The sequence below is a fragment of the Grampus griseus genome, assembly GCF_964374135.1.
Source record: "Grampus griseus genome assembly, chromosome: X".
Classification (NCBI taxonomy): Eukaryota; Metazoa; Chordata; class Mammalia; order Artiodactyla; family Delphinidae; genus Grampus; species Grampus griseus.
This window is the reverse complement of record NC_138999.1, coordinates 72,817,124-72,837,753: the sequence shown is the minus strand read 5'-3', so window position 1 is coordinate 72,837,753 and position 20,630 is coordinate 72,817,124. Positions and strand designations below refer to the sequence as shown.

General features: G+C 37.2%; 1 protein-coding gene across 1 annotated transcript in view; it reads left to right on the top strand.

Moving 5' to 3' along the window:
• Window positions 1-574: 574 nt before the first annotated feature.
• POF1B (POF1B actin binding protein) overlaps window positions 575-20,630 on the top strand; it is a gene marked incomplete at both ends in the record, with an annotated part of 100,400 nt that continues 80,344 nt past the window's right edge. The window contains 2 exons of the mRNA XM_082646847.1: window positions 575-859; window positions 19,682-19,756. Of these exons, the coding sequence (XP_082502973.1) occupies window positions 575-859; window positions 19,682-19,756 (360 nt within the window). The remainder of the gene's footprint in view (window positions 860-19,681; window positions 19,757-20,630) is intronic.

Sequence of the window (20,630 nt, the reverse complement as noted above, 5' to 3'; positions counted from 1 at the left end):
TTTGTAATTACCTTTGCTAAGCTTAAGAACCATGGGAAAGCCACTTTCATGTGATATTTGTGACCTTTTTTCTGCAGTAAGTTTTGGCATGGGCATGTCTTTGTTTGCCTATTTACAGTTCAAGTGAATTTCCAAGACTGTGAATTTGGAAGCTCTGGCTTTAGCCCTGAAATTCCACATTCCTGCTCTTTCCAGACTTCCTTACCCTACTGGACAGCCTAGTAGCTATCTCCATAACAAAGCAGGGCCTCTCCCGGCAGGTAAACCTACCCAGTGATTCCTCCCCTCAGGGGCGTGGCAGTACTATTTCCTGGAGCAATCTCACGGGGTGGTTCCACTTTGCATTTGCACTCAATTACTTTATTTGCTGCCTCCTCTGTAGCTGCCAGACCTGCTTCTGCTGTTGCTCAGGTAACTCCCATCTCTCCCTGGCACCACTATAGGAAGAGGTGGTTGATAAAAGGCTTCTAACGTGTGCCTGCCTGCCTGCTTTCCTACCCCTTTCTTTCATGATCTCTCTCTGTTTGTTCCTTAGGGAGAGCATCTGGGGAGTACCTTGGTGACCACTGAGAAGATGATGAGCTCAAACTATTGGAGTGAGATGAGCAGCAGCAGCTGTGGGACTCAGCAATCCCCAGAAGTGCTGCAGTGCCAGCCCCAGCATTACCGCTGCTACCATCAGTCAAGACAAGCCCAGCAGCCTCCAGAAAAAAATGTAGTGTATGAGCGAGTGAGGACCTACAGTGGGCCCATGAACAAGGTGGTTGAGGCCTTGGACCCGATCGGCTCACGGGAAGTGTGCTCCCCTCTCAAAACTGCCTCCTCCTACCAAAGCTTGCTTTGGAGCGACCGTTCCCAGGTACCACAAAGACAGCTATGCCAGAAAAGGGAAATCTTTGTTGCCTTTGTTTGCTTTTGAACCTCATTTCTTTTCTTTCTGCTTCTCTGGCTCTGTTCTACAGGATATTATCTCTTGGATTGCAGCTATATACGCAATGTACGGTCACCCAAATTCCATCTCTTGGCTGTTCTTTCATTTACTAGTTCTTGTAGCCATTTGTTTATGAGTTCCAGTGATTTTCATAATCTAACTAGAGCATAGGATGGTTCATTTTTTGTTGAATTAGATTGGAATATATGACCTGAGGTATTCTTTTGCTCCTACCACAAAGCAATCCTCAACTAGAATACCATCATTTTTATAAAATAGGTTCCCACTGATTCACTTCATATCAAAAGTAAACAGGTTTTTTTGTATCAAATATGGCGGTGCAGGGGCAATGGCATGTATGGAGTGACGAGCAATTATTTGTGTTTAGCAAATAGGATGCTACTCCAGGATAAGTGACAGGCACAATGTCTATTTCAATTGTCATATGTGTTTCATCTTTTGAAAATGATGCATTTGTTCTTGCATAGTCAAGGTGGATAATTTATGAATATTAGTAGAAGGAATATTGAAAGAGTGAATATAAGATTGAGGAAGGCAAGATGTAAGCAATTGTTACATGAAAGCTAAAAATTGTGGAAGTCTAAGACACCCTTTAAAATGAAACAAATTTGTTTTTAAAGGGGTTAGTTTAACATCAGTATCTGTGTTAATAAACTTGCCAATGAGTATGAAAGAACACTGTAAGACAATACAAAATTAACAGCTCTATGTCTGTTTTCATCTTTGACTCTCTTTATATTAAATTTGCATGTCTTTAAGCTTTCTGGAAACTTCAGTCCAAACTAAAATTATGTTTCAAGATACAAGTAGTACTGTGAAAAGCTCAAAAAGCAACCATCGGGATGATATCCTATGTTGCATTGTTATGCTGATCTGGAATAAAATGGATTATTTTTCCCAAAACAATAATTTTAATTAGGATATGAAGCAACATTTCTAAAGTATATATAATGAAACTATTTTAAAAAGAAGTTTTAAAAGATATAGGTAACCCAACAACTACAAAGGCCACAATTTTCCTGTTTTATTTCACTCCTAGCTTAATTTGAGGGAAAAATATGAAGAAAAACCCAGTATTCACTGTCAGTAATTTCCTATTTGAGAAAAACTCCACCTGCATTGAAGTCAAAGGGAAGAAAAATGAAAGGTCAAAACTACTAGTTTGTGATAATAATAGTGCAAATGTACATTCCAGTATTCAGTGATGTTAATGAACAACAAAGTGGGTGTCACCTATGTTCCTGAGTAGCCCCAAAACAATGGGGAAGTTGAAACAACAGTTATCATTATCATACGAATGCTAAAATCACCCTATCTGGCGTAGTTATTTAAATACGTTAACCTCTTTTCTTATCAACTTCCTAGTAAAAGAAAAATAAATAGATAAAAATTTAAAAAGCTTAAATTTGGCAAATTATAAACATTGACCACAGAATAACTTTTAGGGTCACACTTTATTGTATACTCCATGGTTCAACTTTCCTTTTTAATATTCTTGGGACCAAGCTGGTTGAGTTTTTTACGAGACTCACCTTTCTATCTGATATTTGCTAAGTGATCCTCACAAGACTAGCTCTATCCTGAAATGTAGTTCCCCAAAGGAGTTTATAAAGAGCCTTAGGGACAGAAAGTATGGCCTCAGAAACAGGGAAAAGAAATTGGAATGGAGGGTGTTGTGAAGTCTGAAGTGATTTATAATTGAAAAGAAAGAAAAGGGCTGGGTAAGGAAGAGAGAGGGAGGTGAACTTCTAGATATGTGGTAAAGGAAAAAAAATAAGAATCTTCATTCTCTTAGTGAAATTAGAAAGAAAATTTGACTATAAAATTTCAAACTGAGTTCAATATCAATGGGCATTCATAAATCCACTAAAAGATAATTTGGCAAGAAAACTTTTAGATAGCTGCCACAAAGAATGTGACTAGGAAACTATTATTCTATTATTTTATTTCTTTTCTCCCTGTTTAGTGGCAGGATGGCATTATATAAAGTAGAACCTAAAATTGATCTGAAATTACCTTCATGTTAACAAAATGAGTAGAATGTAGTGGCAGCTTTATTATATACCATGCCAAGCACAAGCAAGTAGTACACATTACTTAAAACACTTTTTGTTTTATGCTTTAAAATTCTCCTTAATATGCCATGTTTCAATGACATTTTGAGTTGGTATATAGCAATTATTCTGATGCTAAAGTTTGTGACCATGGCAGCTAGGAAGATAAGTATTATAATCAATTGTTAGTTATCATGAATTCAATTAAACTTTTACTTGAATTGTTTTTAGCATTTTTGTGTTTGGATGATAGTAAAAGAATTCCTAAGATTAAAAAAATATATAATTGCCAGTAGTAAAATATGTTCCCTTTGAGAAACCGAAATTGATGTCACTCTGCTTTGCTTCCTGAATCTTAATTTTCGCTTATGTAATAGACATTTTGGATTTAACCAAATGCTTTTTGCAGCACTTTAGTATTTTCTATTTCTGGCTTTTTGGCCCACGTTTTTCCTTTCTTGTGCACTAAAATAGTGCTTATGGACATAAACATATTTTAAATTTCTCCAGATATAATGTTGCTTTGCTTCTTGTCTAAAATTTATCAGATATATTTTATGATTCCCTCAGTTATTATTTTGTCTGACTGATAAAGTGTGTTTCTCAGAGAAAACTGACTATAGAAACCAGGTATGGTGAAATTGTCTAAATTGATGGTAGAATTAAAATTACTAAGTTTATCCATATGAACAGGAAAAAATCAAAAGCAGGTGTAATCAAGGTCATATGTGCATTTTAGAACTGAATATAGTCTTGTAAATAAATGGAATTCTAGAAACTACATAAAACTAAAGAAAACAAAAACCTTATGGCTCAACCTTTTAAAAGGCCTAAATATTAAACAACCGTCATTAACTCAGAATGAAACACTGCCTCAGATGAACAGCATTGATGTTAATATGCATTGAACATATGTATTTCTCTTCCATTAATTTTAGCTTTTTATGAAGTTCAAGATATTTTCCACATATACAGAAGAGTTCTGTTGTGAGAGAGAGAAATTGATCAAAATAAAATATTTTTAATACCATTCATTAATTGAACACATATTTATTAAGTGCCTATTATATAAGAAGCACCATGATTATCTGGATAAATACCATTTGCTTATCCAGGGAGAGTTCATATTGAGGACAGATATACACGACCTGATCTGTAGGTGTCCTATATGTTTAGATTTCATTTTAAAATATAATTTTGTGCTTTTGCCATCAATATTTTATTGAATAAAACATTTTGGTGCAAGAAGGGATCTCTTAGAGATTGTGTTTTATGGATTACCATTTTTTTAAATTTGAAACTTGCAACCAAATTTAGCTCCAGAAAGCAGCCCAGGGGAGAATGTGAGTGAGTTTATGAATGGCCTCTGCTCTCAATAATTACCCAGCTTGGGCTTTTCTTTGTTTACATGACTTTTTTCCTTTTTCTTTGGTTACAGAGATAGTGGCTAGTTCCCTTACTGTGCCAGGATTTATATACACTATCATAAAATTTTCCTGTTCTGTGGGGATGGGTGTGTTGCTTTGAAAAATTGTTGTTCAAAGGAGTGGTCACTAAAGTGAATGATTATTCAGGGAAGTAGGTTGCCTGAGAAAGCAATGAGGTTAAAGGATAAAGAGGCCCAGTTTTCAGCTTTGGTCATCCCTTTTGTACTTACAATTAAATGAAGCTATAGAAATTGAGTGCAAGTAATTGCTGGGTGAAAATGTCCTTGCCAATTGTCTCTTGTTTAAGGGAGGTCTGATAAATTGCTAGGCCTGTTTTGAGTCAATGGCACTCATGAGCTATCATTGTGTGTGTGTGTGTGTGTGTGTGTGTGAGAGAGAGAGAGAGAGAGAGAGAGAGAGAGAGAGAGAGAGAGAGAGAGAGAGAGAAAGGTGGTGGGGGCAAAGGGGAGGGAGGTGAACTTTTCCTTTAACTGTTGTGATCCAAATTTTTTTTCTTGACAATTCTTGGTAAAATAACTGCAAGTTTGCCATGCTCTTAAACCCTACTTAAAAGTGAAAACCTTTCTAAACAGGTATATTTGAGCTAACTTTTTCTTCACAACAGCAGCTATCTTAATAGCCATCCTTTTTTGGCTTCCAATGGAACATATGTACTTTGAGTTTTTAAATTAAGTCAAAAAGCATGCGCTACAAAGGGACTGTATACTTTATTTTCTCTCCTAGTTGCCTTCAAGAAAAGAAAGAATCCAGGAATGGGTCTCTTAAATGAGAGATTTTCCTTGGAGGGAAGGGATGAGTGGAAGGAGTTCTATTACTATTACATTCTATTGCTTTCTTTACATGAGAACAGAATCACAGATTTTATCCTAAATTAAGGAAGTGTTTGTTTCATATAAACAGAGGTCACTATAATTTACATGTTTCTTCATGTACAAAGTTCAGAACAGCATCTCAACAATAACCTAAGGCAAGTGTTTAACCATGTTACTGTCTTTGACAGTTTCTAACAAAAGCATCTCCCAAACTATTCCGAAAATTTATTTAAATGGCCTATTTAAATGGCCGTTTGCCTTGGCAAATTCTGTCAGCATAAATTTCAGGTGGTTTTTAAAGATACTGCTTCTTTTGAAACTATTCAGCCTAGCCTTTTCCTAAGTCACTCTTATTACTTTCAGTGATTCTCATAGTCATTAAAACTGACAGGAGCGTATAGAAGGCTCCCATGGTTTTCCTTCTTGGAACATTATATTATGTATTAGTTTTTAAGTAAAGTTTTAAAATTCAAATTAGGCAACATGAAAGAGTGCCATGTTTATTTCAACAAGATTCCAAATATTTAAAGAACAAAGTCCTGTACTATGCATGTAATCTTTTCTATTACCTAATTCTCGTTCCCAGCAGTCTTGCTGTCTCTCCCTTACATATTGCACCGAGGTCTTGAACTCTTTGATCAGAGCTATCAATAGGAAAATGAAAGCCAATAGGTATTGACTGAAAATGTTCATATTACGTAGAGCCTAAAGATCAGTCACAGAGAACATTGTGTGGAGAAAGTGCCCATGCAAATGAATCTATGTGTAGTGTCCCAGAGAGAACTACAAATAATAAATGTGCATTGATGAGGTAGACTTGGGGAGAACTGAACTATGAAACAGTCAAGTGTAGTGGCTAATAGTGTAAGCTTAGGTTTTAAACTTCTTTGGTTTAATTCCTGGTTCAGGGACTTGCTAGCTATATGCTTCAGTTGCCTCATCTATAAAATGGGGTGATAATAACACCTAAGTCATAGGATTGTTATTAGAGTCAAATGCGATAATATACGGTGAAAATTACACAGCACAGTGCCTGACACATCATGTTAATGTTGTATTACCCAGAATAAATGACTTGACCTCTCATGACCTAGTGTCCTCATTTGTAAAGTGGGGACAATAATACCTTCCTTCAGAGTTGTAGTGAGTATTGAGATAACATGTGAAGGTGTCCAGCACAGAGTTAGCACTGGATAATTCTTTCTGTTTGTATTATTGATTTATAAAAATATAGCCAACAAAAGCTGATAGCTGCACAAACTACGGTAATAAACTAAATGAATAGACTATAAAGTAAGGGTTCCTTTGACACTGGGAAGATTAGGTAAACACATATGCTTGAAAGGCTTATTAGGGCTCTACTAGCTAAGAAAGACTAACAAGGAAAACCATTAAAGCAATTTTCTGAAACATGGTATATGATCAAAAGACTGGAGCAGCAGGGATGTATTTATAATGTTTACTGGCATAAATATCCTTTAGAAAGAGTAATTTGGAAGTTCCCATGCTCTTAGAGTCTTTGAACTTGAACCTCAATATTTGAAATGAAGTTTTTTTTAGTGTGTGTGTTTTTTTTTCCTTTTTAAAATGTAGTGATGCTGACATTAAAGCTTGCTTGCAGTCTGCCTCTTACCTAATGCACTTAATACTTCCTCTAGAGCTACACTTCCAGTAGGGTAGTATGTGGTTAATTACATTAACATTTAAATTAATTCAAATCCAATAAAACTAATTATTCAGTTCCTCAGCTGCAATAGCCACATTTTAAGTGCTCAACAGCCACATGTGGCTAGTGACTACTGAACTGTACGGCACAGATACAGGGCATTTCCACCACTGCAGAGAGTTCTACTGGACACTACAGATCTATATATTCAAGCTACTCATTTACGTATAGAACTACCTCTAAGATCATTACAATTCAAAGAAATTCATGGTGGTGCAAATGTGCGATCAAAGGGCTGCCAAAGTACAGGGTCAGCTTTAACGGAAACATAGGAATGAAACAAAAAAGGAAGCCACAAACTTTCAAAGTACAAGTTTAGAATGACAATTTCAGTAGAAGAAGAATTAAATTCATAAAATTTTTGAAAAGAGCTGAATGAAATATTTTTCTGTATGTATGCAGGTATAGTCATCCTTTGCTATCTGAGGAGGATTGATACTTGGACCTCTGCTCCGGACACCAAAATCCACTTATGCTCAAGTATCTTTATTTTGTTGTTAGTTTCTGCTTTATAACAAAGTGAATCAGTTATACATATAAAAATGTTCCCAAATCTCTTCCCTCTTGCGTCTCCTTCCCTCCCATCCTCCCTATCCCACCCATTCAGGTGGTCTCAAAGCGCCGAGCTTATCTCCCTGTGTTATGTGGCTGTTTCCCACTAGCTATCTATTTTAGGTTTGGTAGTGTCCATGCCACTCTCTCACTTTGTCACAGCTTACCCTTCCCCCTCCACATATCCTCAAGTCCATTCTCTAGTAGGTCTGTGTATTTATTCCTGTCTTACCCCTAGGTTTTTCATGACATTTTTTTTTCTTAAATTCCATATATATGTGTTAGCATATGGTATTTGTCTTTCTCTTTCTGGCTTACTTCACTCTGTATGACAGACTCCAGGTCTATCCATCTAATTACAAACCGCTCAATTTCGTTTCTTTTTATGGCTGAGTAATATTCCACTGTATATATGTGCCACATCTTCTTTATCCATTCATCCGATGATGGACACGTAGGTTGTTTCCATCTCCAGGCTATTGTAAATAGAGCTGCAATGAACATTTTGGTACATGACTCTTTAAATTATGGTATTCTCAGGGTATATGCCCAGTAGTGGGATTGCTGGGTCATATGGTAGTTCTATTTGTAGTTTTTTAAGGAACCTCCATACTGTTCTCCACAGTGGCTGTATCAATTTACATTCTAACCAACAGTGCAAGATGGTTCCCTTTCCTCCACACCCTCTTCAGCATTTATTGTTTCTAGATTTTTTGATGATGGCCATTCTGACTGGTGAGATGATATCTCATTGTAGTTTTGATTTGCATTTCTCTAATGATTAATGAAGTTGAGCATTCTTTAATGTGTTTGTTGGCAGTCTGTATATCTTCTTTGGCGAAATGTCTATTTAGGTCTTCTGCCCATTGGATTGGGTTGTTTGTTTTTTTTGTTATTGAGCTGCATGAGCTGTTTATAAATTTTGGAGATTAATTCTTTGTCAGTTGCTTCATTTGCAAATATTTTCTCCCATTCTGAGGGCTCTCTTTTGGTCTTGTTTGTGGTTTCCTTTGCTGTGCAAAAGCTTTGAAGTTTAATTAGGCCTCATTTGTTTATTTTTGTTTTTATTTCCATTTCTCTAGGGGGTGGGTCAAAAAGGATCTTGCTGTGATTTATGTCTTAGAGTGTTTTACCTATGTTTTCCTCTAAGAGTTTGATAGTCTCTGGCCTTACATTTAGGTCTTTAATCCATTTTGAGTTTATTTTTGTGTAAGGTGTTAGGGAGTGATCTAATCTCATACTTTTACATGTACCTGTCCAGTTTTCCCAGCACCACTTATTGAAGAGGCTGTCCTTTATCCACTATACATTCCTGCCTCCTTTATCAAAGATAAGGTGACCATATGGGCATGGGTTTATCTCTGGGCTTTCTATCCTCTTCCATTGATCTATATTTCTGTTTTTGTGCCAGTACCATACTGTCATGATTACTGTAGTTTTGTAGTATTGTCTGAAGTCAGGGAGACTGATTCCTCCAGTTCCGTTTTTCGTTCTCAACATTGCTTTGGCTATTCGGAGTCTTTTGTGTTTCCATACAAATTGTGAAATTTTTTGTTCTAGTTCTTTGAAAAATGTCAGTGGTAGCTGGATAGGGATTGCATTAAATCTGTAGATTGCTTTGGGTAGTAGAGTCATTTTAACAATGTTGATTCTTCCAATCTAAGAACATGGTATATCTCTCCAACTATTTGTATCATTTTTAATTTCTTTCATCAGTGTCTTATAATTTTCTACATACAGGTCTTTTGTCTCCTTAGGTAGGTTTATTCCTAGATATTTTATTCTTTTTGTTGCAATGGTAAATGGGAGCGTTTTCTTGATTTCACTTTCAGATGTTTCATCATTAGTGTATAGGAATGCCAGAGATTTCTGTGCATTAATTTTGTGTCCTGCCAATTTACCAAATTTATTGATTAGCTCTAGTAGTTTTCTGGTAGCATGTTTAGGATTCTCTATGTATAGTATCATGTCATCTGCAAACAGTGACAGCTTTACTTCTTTTCCGATTTGGATTCCTTTTATTTCCTTTTATTCCCTGATCGCTGTGGATAAAACTTCCAAAACTATGTTGAATAACAGTGGTGAGAGTGGGCAACCTTTTCTTGTTCCTGATCTTAGTGGAAATGCTTTCAGTTTTTCACCATTGAGGACAATGTTGGCTGGGGATTTGTCATATATGGCCTTTATTATTCTGAGGAAAGTTCCCTGTATGCCTACTTTCCACAGGGATTTTATCATAAATGGGTGTTGAATTTTGTCGAAAGCTTTCTCTGCATCTATTGAGATGATCATATGGTTTTTCTCCTCCACTTTTTTAATATGGATTATCACATTGATTGTTTTGCATATATTGAAGAATCCTTGCATTCCTGGAATAAACCCCACTTGATCATGTTGTATGATCCTTTTAATGTGCTGTTGGATTCTGTTTGCTAGTATTTTGTTGAGGATTTTTGCATCTATGTTTATCAGTGATATTAGCTTGTAGTTTTCTTTCTCTGTGACATCCTTGTCTGGTTTTGGTATCAAGGTGATGGTGGCCTCGTAGAATGAGTTTGGGAGTGTTCTGCCCTCTGCTATATTTTGGAAGAGTTTGAGAAGGGTAGTTGTTAGCTCTTTTCTAAATATTTGATAGAATTAGCCTGTGAAGCCATCTGATCCTGGGCTTTTGTTTGTTGGAAGATTTTTAATCACAGTTTCATTTCAGTGCTTCTGATTTGTCTGTTCATATTTTCTATTTCTTCCTGATTCAGTCTTGACAGGTTGTGCATTTCTAAGAATTTGTCCATTTCTTCCAGGTTGTCCATTTTATTGGCATAGAATTGCTTGTAGTAATCTCTCATGATGTTTTGTATTTTTGCAGTGTCAGTTGTTACTTCTCCTTTTTCATTTCTAATGCTATTGATTTGAGTCTTCTCCCTTTTTTTCTTGATGAGTCTGGCTAATGGTTTATCAGTTTTGTTTATCTTTTCCAAGTACCAGCATTTAGTTTTGTTGATCTTTGCTGTCGTTTCCTTCATTTCATTTCTGATCTTATTTTTATGATTTCTTTCCTTCAGCTAACTTTGGGTTTTTTTTGTTCTTCTTTCTCTAATTGTTTTAGGTGCAAGGTTAGGTTGTTTATTCGAGTTGTTTCCTGTTTCTTAAGGTAGGATTGCATTGCTATAAACTTCCTTCTTAGAACTTCTTTTGCTGCATCACATAGATTTGGGGTCATCGTGTCTCCATTTTCATTTCTTTCTAGGTATTTTTTTATTTCCTCTTTGATTTCTTCAGTGACCACTTCGTTATTAAGTAGTCCATGAGTTTGTATTTTTTTACAGATCTTTTCCTTTAATTGATATCTAGTCTCATAGCTTTGTTGTCGGAAATGATACTTGAAACAATTTCAATTTTCTTAAATTTACCAAGGGTTGACTTGTGACCCAAGATATGATCTATCCTGGAGAATGTTCCATGAGCACTTGAAAAAAATGTGTTTTCTCTTATTTTTGGATGGAGTGTCCTTTAAATATCAATCAAGTCCATCTTGTTTAATGTATCATTTAAAGCTTGTGTTTCATTATTTATTTTCATTTTGGATGATCTGTCCATTGGTGAAAGTGGGGTGTTAAAGTCCCCTACTATGGATGTGTTACTGCCGATTTGCCCTTTTATGGCTGTTAGTATGTGCCTTATGTATTGAGGTGCTCCTGTGTTGGGTGCATAAATATTTACAATTGTTATATCTTCTTGGATTGATCCCTTGATCATTATGTAGTGTCCTATGTTGTCTCTTCTAATAGTCTTTATTTTAAAGTCTATTTTGTCTGATATGAGAATAGCTACTCCAGCTTTCTTTGGTTTCCAATTGCATGAAATATCTTTTTCCATCCCCTTACTTTCAGTCTGTATGTGTCTCTAGGTCTGAAGTTGGTCCCTTGTAGACAGCATATATATGGTCTTGTTTTTGTGTCCATTCAGCCGATCCTGTCTTTTGCTGGGAGCATTTAGTCCACTTACATTTAAGGTAATTATCAACATGTATGTTCCTATTCCCATTTTCCTAATTGTTTTGGGTTCATTATTGTAGCTCTTTTCCTTCTCTTGTGTTTCTTGCTTAGAAAAGTTTCTTTAGCAGTTGTTGTAAAGCTGGTTTGGTGGTGCTGAACTCTCTCAACATTTGCTTGTCTGTAAAGGTTTTAATTTCACCATCAAATCTGAATGAGATCCTTGCTATGTAGAGTAATCTTGGTTGCAGGTTCTTCTCCTTCATCACTTTAAATATGTCCTGCCAGTCCCTTCTGGCTTGTAGAGTTTCTGCTGAAAGATCAGCTGTTAACCTTATGGGGATTCCTTCATGTGTTATTTGTTGTTTTTCCCTTGCTGCTTTTAATATGTTTTCTTTGTATTTAATTTTTGACAGTTTGATTAATATGTGTCTTGGTGTATTTCTCCTTGGATTTAACCTGTATGGGACTCACTGTGCTTCCTGGACTTGATTAACTCTTTCCTTTCCCATATTAGGTAAGTTTTCAACTATAATCTCTTCAACTATAATCTCTTCAAATATTTTCTCAGTCCCTTTCTTTTTCTCTTGTTCTTCTGGAATCCCTATAATTCAAATGTTGGTGCATTTAATGTTGTCCCAGAGGTCTCTGAGACTGTCCTCAGTTCTTTTCATTCATTTTTGTTTATTCTGCTCTGCAGTAGTTATTTCCACTATTTTATCTGTGGAATAAGAACTTATCTGTTCTTCTGCCTCAGTTATTCTGCTCTTGATCCCATCTAGAGTATTTTTAATTTCATTTATTGTGCTGTTCATCGTTGCTTGTTTCATCTTTAGTTCTTCTAGGTCCTTGTTAAATGTTTCTTGCATTTTGTCTATTCTATTTCCAAGATTTTGAATCATCTTTACTATTATTATTCTGAATTCTTTTTCAGGTGGACTGCCTATTTCATCTTCATTTGTTAGGTCTGGTGGGTTTTTATCTTGCTCCTTTATCTGCTGTGTGTTTTTCTGTCTTCTCATTTTGCTTATCTTACTGTGTTTGGGGTCTCCTTTTCACAGGCTGCAGGTTCGTAGTTCCCATTGTTTTTGGTGTCTGTCCCCAGTGGCTAAAGTTCGTTCAGTGGGTTGTGTAGGCTTCATGGTGGAGGGGACTAGTGCCTGTGTTCTTGTGGATGAGGCTGGATCTTCTCTTTCTGGTGGGCAGGTCCACATCTGTTGGTGGGTTTTGGGGTGTCTGTGGACTTATTATGATTTTAGGCAGCCTCTTTGCTAATGGGTGGGGTTGTGTTCCTGTCTTGCTAGTTTTTTGGCATAGTATGTCCAGCACTGTAGCTTGCTGGTTGTTAAGTGAAGCTGGGTGCTGGTGTTGAGGTGGAGATCTCTGGGAGCTTTCGCCGTTTGTTATTGTGTGGAGCTGGGATGTCTCTTGTGGACCAGTGTCCTGAAGTTGGCTCTCCCACCTCAGAGGCACAGTATTGACTCCTGGCTGCAGCACCAAGAGCCTTTCATCCACTCGGCTCAGAATAAAAGGGAGAAAAAGTAAAATGAAAGAATGAGTAGAAGTAGTAAGAAAGAAAGGAGGGAGGGAGGGAGGGGGAAAGGAAGGGAAGAAGGAGGGAAGGAAGGAAAAAAAGAAAGAAGATAAAATAAAATAACGTAAGATAAAATGTAATAAAGTTATTAAAATAGAAAAAATAATTATTAAGGAAAAAAATATTAAAAAACAAACAAACAAAACATGGACGGATAGAACCCTAGGACAAAAGGTGGAAGCAAAGCTATACAGACAAAATCTCACACAGAAGCATACACATACACACTCACAAAAAGAGGAAAAGGGGAAAAAAATCATAAATCTTTCTCTCAAAGTCCACCTTCTCAATTTGGAATGATTCGTTATCTATGCATGTACTCCACCAATGCAGGGTACATCAAGTTTAGTGTGGAGTTTTAGTCCGCTGCTTCTGAGGCTGCTGGGAGAGATTTCCCTTTCTCTTGTTTGTTTGCACAGCTCCCAGGGGCTCAGTTTTGGATTTGGCCCCGCCTCTACGTGTAGGTCGCCACGTAGGCGTCTGTTCTTCGCTTAGACTGGACGGGGTTAAAGGAGCCGCTGATTCGGGGGCTCTGGCTCACTCTGGCCAGGGGGAGGGAGGGGCACGGAGTGCGGGGCGAGCCTGCGGCGGCAGAGGCCGGCATGACGTCACAGCAGCCTGAGGTGCACCGTGCATTCTCCCGGGGGAGTTGTCCCTGGATCCAGGGACCCTGGCAGTGGCGGGCTGCACAGGCTCCCCAGAAGGGGGTTGTGGATAGTAACCTGTGCTCGCACACAGGCTTCTTGGTGGTGGCAGCAGCAGCCTTAGCGTCTCATGCCCATTTCTGGGGTCCACGCTTTTAGCAGCGGCTCGCGCCCCTTCTCTGGAGTTCCTTTAAGCAGCGCTCTTAATCCCCTCTCCTCACACACCAGGAAACAAAGATGGAAGCAAAAGCCTCTTGCCTGTTGGACAAGTCCAGACTTTTCCCCAGACTCCCTCCCGGCTAGCTGTGGTGCACTAACCCCTGCAGGCTGTGTTCTTGCTGCCAAGCCCAGTCCTCTCCCAGCGCTCCAACCGAAGCCCGAGCCTCAACTCCCAGCCCTGCCCACCCCGGCGGGTGAGCCGACAAGCCTCTCAGGCTGGTGAGTGCCGGTTGGCACCGATCCTCTTTGCGGGAATCTCCGCTTTGCCCTCAGCACCGCTGTTGCTGTGCTCTCCTCTCCTCCTCTGCTCCGAAGCTTCCCCCCTCCGCCACCTGCAGTCTCCGCCCATGAAGGGGCTTCCTAGTGTGTGGAAACCTTTCCTCCTTCACAGCTCCCTCGCACTGGTGCAGGTCTTGTCCCTATCCTTTTGTCTCTGTTTATTCTTTTTTCTTTTGCCCTACCCAGGTACGTGGGGGGGTTTCTTGCCTTTTGGGAGGTCTCAGGTCTTCTGCCAGCATTCAGTAGGTGTTCTGTAGGAGTTGTTCCACGTGTAGATGTATTTCTGGTGTATCTGTGGGGAGGAAGGTGATCTCCACGTCTTACTCTTCCGCCATCTTCCCGGAAGCCCTCTTCTAACTGATTGTCAAGTATCTTATATAACCTATGCATATCCTTGCCCGTATTTAAAATCATCTTTAGATTTGTAAATACAGTGTAAATACTATATAAATAGTTGAGAGAGCACACCAAATTTAAGTTTTGCTTTTTGAAACTTCCAGATTTTTTTTATATTTTCAATCCTTCGTTGGTTGAATTTGCAGATGCAGAACCTGTGGATACGGAGGGGTGACTGTATCTATCCTTTATATAATTTCCCCAGAACCTTACTTTTTGAAAGAGTAAATATTTAAATAGAGGAAAATGATGAAATAACCCTCCTCAATAAAAATGCACCTCCCTTTCTTTTAGCACATGATCTGGGTTTCATAGCCTCTCTGGAACTGCCTATGTCCCTTAAGCTACTGAATTAATTTTAAACTTTAGTAAGTAATGTTCAAATATCATTCCCATTTTTCCTGATGAGGTAACAAAGGCACAGGAGTGCTATGTAACTTGCTCAAGTTCATGGAGCTAGTATGTGGTAGAACTGGGATTTAAATCTAAGCAGTCTAGTTCTAGGTCTATGCTTGTAACCACCATGCTATACTGGATATTCCTGATCTATATATTTGACTCTTATTTATGTCATACAGTCTCTGATATCTGATTCCTGTATCCCAACTCGGATTTAGGTTAAACAAAGGTATGAACAATTATCTCAAGTGATGTTGTAAAATTATCCCAGAAAAGCAGACTGATTTTAATCCACTCTGATCTTAAAATTGGTAATGCCACATGTACTTATAAGAGGAGAAGGAGGAGAAAAACGGAAAGAGAAGGGTGAGGAGGAGAAGGAGAAGGAAAAAGGTGGGGAGGAGGAGGAAGAGGGAAGAGGGCTGCTACAACTTTCCCAAAGTAGAAAATGACTTTAGTCATCGTGGGAAAAACACCCTTGGATTTCATACTAAGCCTAAATCTACTAATTATAAACAAAATTATTTTTCAACAAAACTCTACCTAAAGAATGTTGCCAACAGGCAATATTTATGTATTTAGCAAATATGAGCCACAGGAATAAACGACTCAATACTAGGCTGAATATTTGATCAGAAAATGTAGGGCCTTCCTGCAAAATCAAAGGGCTTAAATGATATGAAAATTAAATAAAAATTCAATGTTTTATTAAGTTTAGAGTTCTGTATGTACACTCTAAATATATAATGCTGTCTACTTTAAAAAAAACCCTATTGTATTTGTAGAAGTTTAAAATATTTAATCAGGGCTATTCTCTCACACGGTCAGTTATAGGTGGATTTCTTGTTTTCAGGCACCAAAAAGTTACTTTTGATAGTAAATAATAAAAAGAGTCAAATATCTAGTCTCCTATTATGGGAATTACTCAAATCTAACAGTAGAATTTTGTTCCACAACTTGAACAGAAAATATAATGAGGCAGGCTATAGGTGTGGGAACGTATAGTGATTAAGGTTATGAGTTCTGGATTTAGTGATTAAGTAGCATCATGCTACTTGAGTTGGAATCCCAACACCTTAGTATTAGCTGTGTGATCTTCAGCTAGCTACTTAACCTATCTTTGTCTAACTTTACTCATATGTAAAATGGGGTTATTATAATAGTACCTTTCTGATGACAGTTTTTCTGAGTGTTAAATAAGATGATCTATGTAATATATTTGGCATAGAAAGCTCTTAATAGGTGTTAGTTGTCATTATCATCTTCATCAAAGGAAAACAAGACTGACAAGTTGAAAGGATTTGAAATTGTCTTGTCTGTATGGAAAAATAAGCTGGGAGTGATCTCTTATATTCACAGAATGTCGGAAATAGAATGAGGCTTAAAGATCCTCCAGTCCACACTTAAACATACCCACATCCCGTTTCTCACATGAGGAAACAAGCTCAGGAAGATGGCATGAGTGTTCATTATCATAACTGGCTGGTGGTATAGTGGTATAACTAGAAGTAGAACCTAGGGCTCTGGACTTCAAGCACAGGACTCTTTCCACTATATTATGATAGTCACCACCACCCCTTCCCCAGCCTTCAGTTATTTTGTTATAAGGAACATGGGGCTATGGCATAGAGGGCATAAGTACAAAAGATGTAACTATTCATTAGATTTAATGATTTCAACATGAAGGATTTAGGGAAGCTCTGTACAGATGAGTGATGCTGAAAATTAAACATTGATGTAGGTTATCAAGAGAGAGATTTAGATTTCTATTCCTGAGATGCCTTTAAAACTAAGACATCCTCTTCATTCATTCATTCACAAACATTTTTGATCACTTCCTGTAGAATAGGCAATGACTACTTGTGGGATGACTTGCTGCAATCCTGCCTAGCGCTAGATGCCACTGAAAGTAACTTCCATCATCAAGACAATGTTCATTTTGGACCTTTACTCACCCTACTTACCTAATTCCGTAGACTTTCAGGGGAAAAGGGTTTTCTTTAGCAAGTTTTTCTGAAATTAATATACCTTATATTCAGATAGGTTTTTTCCCATCTTATGATAAGTCTAATACTGCTGTAATTTAAACTCATTCTGGTCACTGCCATACGTCTTAATCTCTTTGACCCATATTAAGCTACTACCTTAATATTTTACTTTTTGAAGTCATTCCATTTGTCCTTCGTTTCCATAAGGATTGTATGGGAAAAGCCACATTTGCCTAGATCAATTCTAATAATGAAGGCTCAGAACAATTAAGTAAAGCATAATTTGTGGAATTAATGTACCAGCTTTCCAAATATAAGAAGATTGAATAATTTCTTCATTTTAGCACTAGACTAGTCTTTGTGTAAATACACCAATTTGCCGTGCTATCTTGGCATCTGAGTAAAGTAACTGCCTATCAATATATGCCTTAAATATGTAAGATACATACACACACACACACACACACACATATTTGTGTATGTGTGTGTATTCTTACTTGGGTTAATTTCAGCAAGTTTATAAAACTTCTCAGTACACTCTTTCATCTTAAAAGTTACTCCACATAGCTAGTGAAGTTTCATTCTGTTTAATTTTCTGATGTCATCATATTTGAATAGGATAAAGGGAAAGGGAAAGAACTACCATCTATAGAACCAGGTACCAGGCAGTGTGCACTAACTGTATTCTCAAAATAACCCTAGTATTACTAGCTACAGCCTAAAAAGGCTAAAAGTTTTCATAAAAGCATCTTTCACACATGAGTAATTTTACACTTGCTGATGGATGTGGAATTGGCATAGCCATTTGAGAAATCAATTGGGCAGTATGTATTAAAATGAATAATGCACATACTCTGTGCTCTAGTAATTCCACTTTGTGGGATTCTAGAGAAGTACTCACATTGCACAAGGATGCTCTTTGCAGCATAGTGGAAACCTGGAAACAATTTTAAAAAGATAGATAAATAAACTATCAAACAAACATTATGGAACACTATAATTTAAAATAATGAATTAAGACATTAATCTATAATATGAGATATTGTTAGGCTTATATTGCAGAATAATAAAAGCAGTAAATATTATTTATACATATATGTATAAATACGGGTAAGAGATTTGAATGAAGGGAGGATGGTTAAGGGAACATTTTTGACTTTATAAATTTTTATGTTAGAGTGTATTCATGCACTGTTGTATAACTAAAAATCACATTTTTTGTCTTTCTGAACTTATTCCTGTTGGATCTCTGGGCCAAATCCACCTGCACTTGGTTGTATTTGTAACCATTTTCCTAAACTGAAGAACACGTACATTTTTGGTCTAAAGTCTTTAATTCTGTGCATTTATCTGAGCAATTATCCTCAGCTACCAGCAGGAAATCTGGGAACCTATTCAAAGTCTGCCTAGAAACATTAAGCTTGCAGTATTGCTGTTGATGTAACAGAGGGAGGAAGGATGAAAATGTTACAAGTTGAACCAAAAGGAAAACCACAGCATGCAGAACATTTGGCAGTCTGAGTAAATGCACAGTCCTGTTTTAAGAACAGCACATTACACCTACATTATAGCTATATTTTGATATGAGTCTGTCAGTGTTTCCCTTGTAAGTCTGTGATTCTGATTTTTAATACCTCCTTGATCTGAAGAAAACACTATTTTTATCGTTTTAGGAATATATCCTGGAGTTGTGTCAATTGGTTGTAAATTATAGTAATGTATGAAGAAATTGAGTAATGCTGTCGACTCTTTGCACACTGATAAAGTTATGCAATTTGCTGATCTGGGAAAAATGTTAAGAATGCCAGCATAATCGATAGAGTGAACATTTTATCTAAACATTATCAAAAATCATACTCTCATCTTTATGGATCATTCTTTAACATTAGAATCTACTCTTTGAAATTAAACTAGAAGCAGATCACATGAAGCATAATTAAAAATCAGCTTGAAGTAATATAAGAGCAGTAGTCTTAGTTGAGTTTTCAAAGGTAGTTTCCTATATTGGTTTCAGATTTTTTTACATTTAATGTTTTTGTTTGTTAAACTTTAAATCTTGTTAATTGCAGACATACAATAACATCGGGGGATACATCAGGCGAGTTCTCAAAAAAGCAAAAAAAAGGATGCAAACTAAAAGTGAAAGAAGTATGTACTGTCATGAAAGCATTCTAGAAATTATTTTTCATTAGATTACTTGCAATGCTGACAAAGGAATTGGTAATGTGCTCTTTGGAGAGATGGACATCATCTAAGAAAGCACTAAATAACGTTCTTATTTCTGACAAATTTGGATTATTATAAAAATAAAGGAAATAATAATACCTTAAGGACGTAAGACTTTTTTTTTTTTTTTTTTTTTTTTTTTTGCCGTACGTGGGCCTCTCACTGTTGTGGCCTCTCCTGTTGCAGAGCACAGGCTCTGGACGTGCAGGCTCAGCAGCCATTGCTCATGGGCCCAGCCGCTCCGTGGCATGTGGGATCTTCCCGGACCGGGGCACGAACCCGTGTCCCCTGCATCAGCAGGCAGACTCTCAACCACTGCACCACCAGGGAAGCCCAAGAACTTAAGACATTTAAACGACACTGCTCAGTAACTTTCTGAACCCCCTTTTGTTTCTATCAACAGGAACTTCATTCTACAACTCTGAAAATATCTACTTGTGCCCCAAGCACTGTACATATAATCCCAAATATTGAACAGGTAAAATAAGATATGGGTTAGATCAGATTACTTTCTTTTTGTGTAAACCTTGCTTGTCTGTTTAAGTGATCTTTAGGCCCTCATAAAACTTTACACATTCACAAAAATTCAGGAACATAAAACTGGAAAGGAGAGCCTTACATATGAAAGTCAGCTCAGCCCATTATAGGAATGTGAAGCAAGTGCTGTGGATTGAGGTTTTTCAATTTCATTATCTACTCAATCTGATTGCTTTTGTTTGAGTGCAGTTTATTTTTCTCCAAGGATATCCCACTGATTATGTATATTTTAAGGGTCTTTGATCTGAGCAGAAATGAAGTACCTAGATCTTGGATTGAGTGAGGACGTGGCTTTGTGAATGATAATACTGTACATTTATATCCAGAGAGAATAACTTGCAGGGTCAGAACTAGCCCTTCTCCAAGGTGCATGATTTGAAAGACACACAAGTTCAAGTTCCCTTAACCTTTGTGACCTAATAATCCCACTTTTAAGATTATTTTTGAGTGTACACATTATATCTCCAAAAGGTAGGTACCTGTAATAATAATTAAATACCATATTAACAAATATGTGTTTAATGAGCTAGTCCCACATATTAAAAAGTAAATTCTGAGTAAATAAACCATATGACATCTTAAGTTTGTTAGTACACAGGAGGGGAGTATAAAGGCTGCAGGATTTGGAAGATAGGAGGGAGAAAGATACTGTTCTGAGAAAACATGCCTGCCCAGACTGAAGTGTCACGATGTGAACTTGAATAGTGAAGGGACAAATGGACAAAAGCTGGTCTCTAGACCTGGGGTACAGTGAGGAAAAGGTGATATTATGCAGAACAAGTAAGATTATCAAAGAAAAGTTTGCCTACCATGTA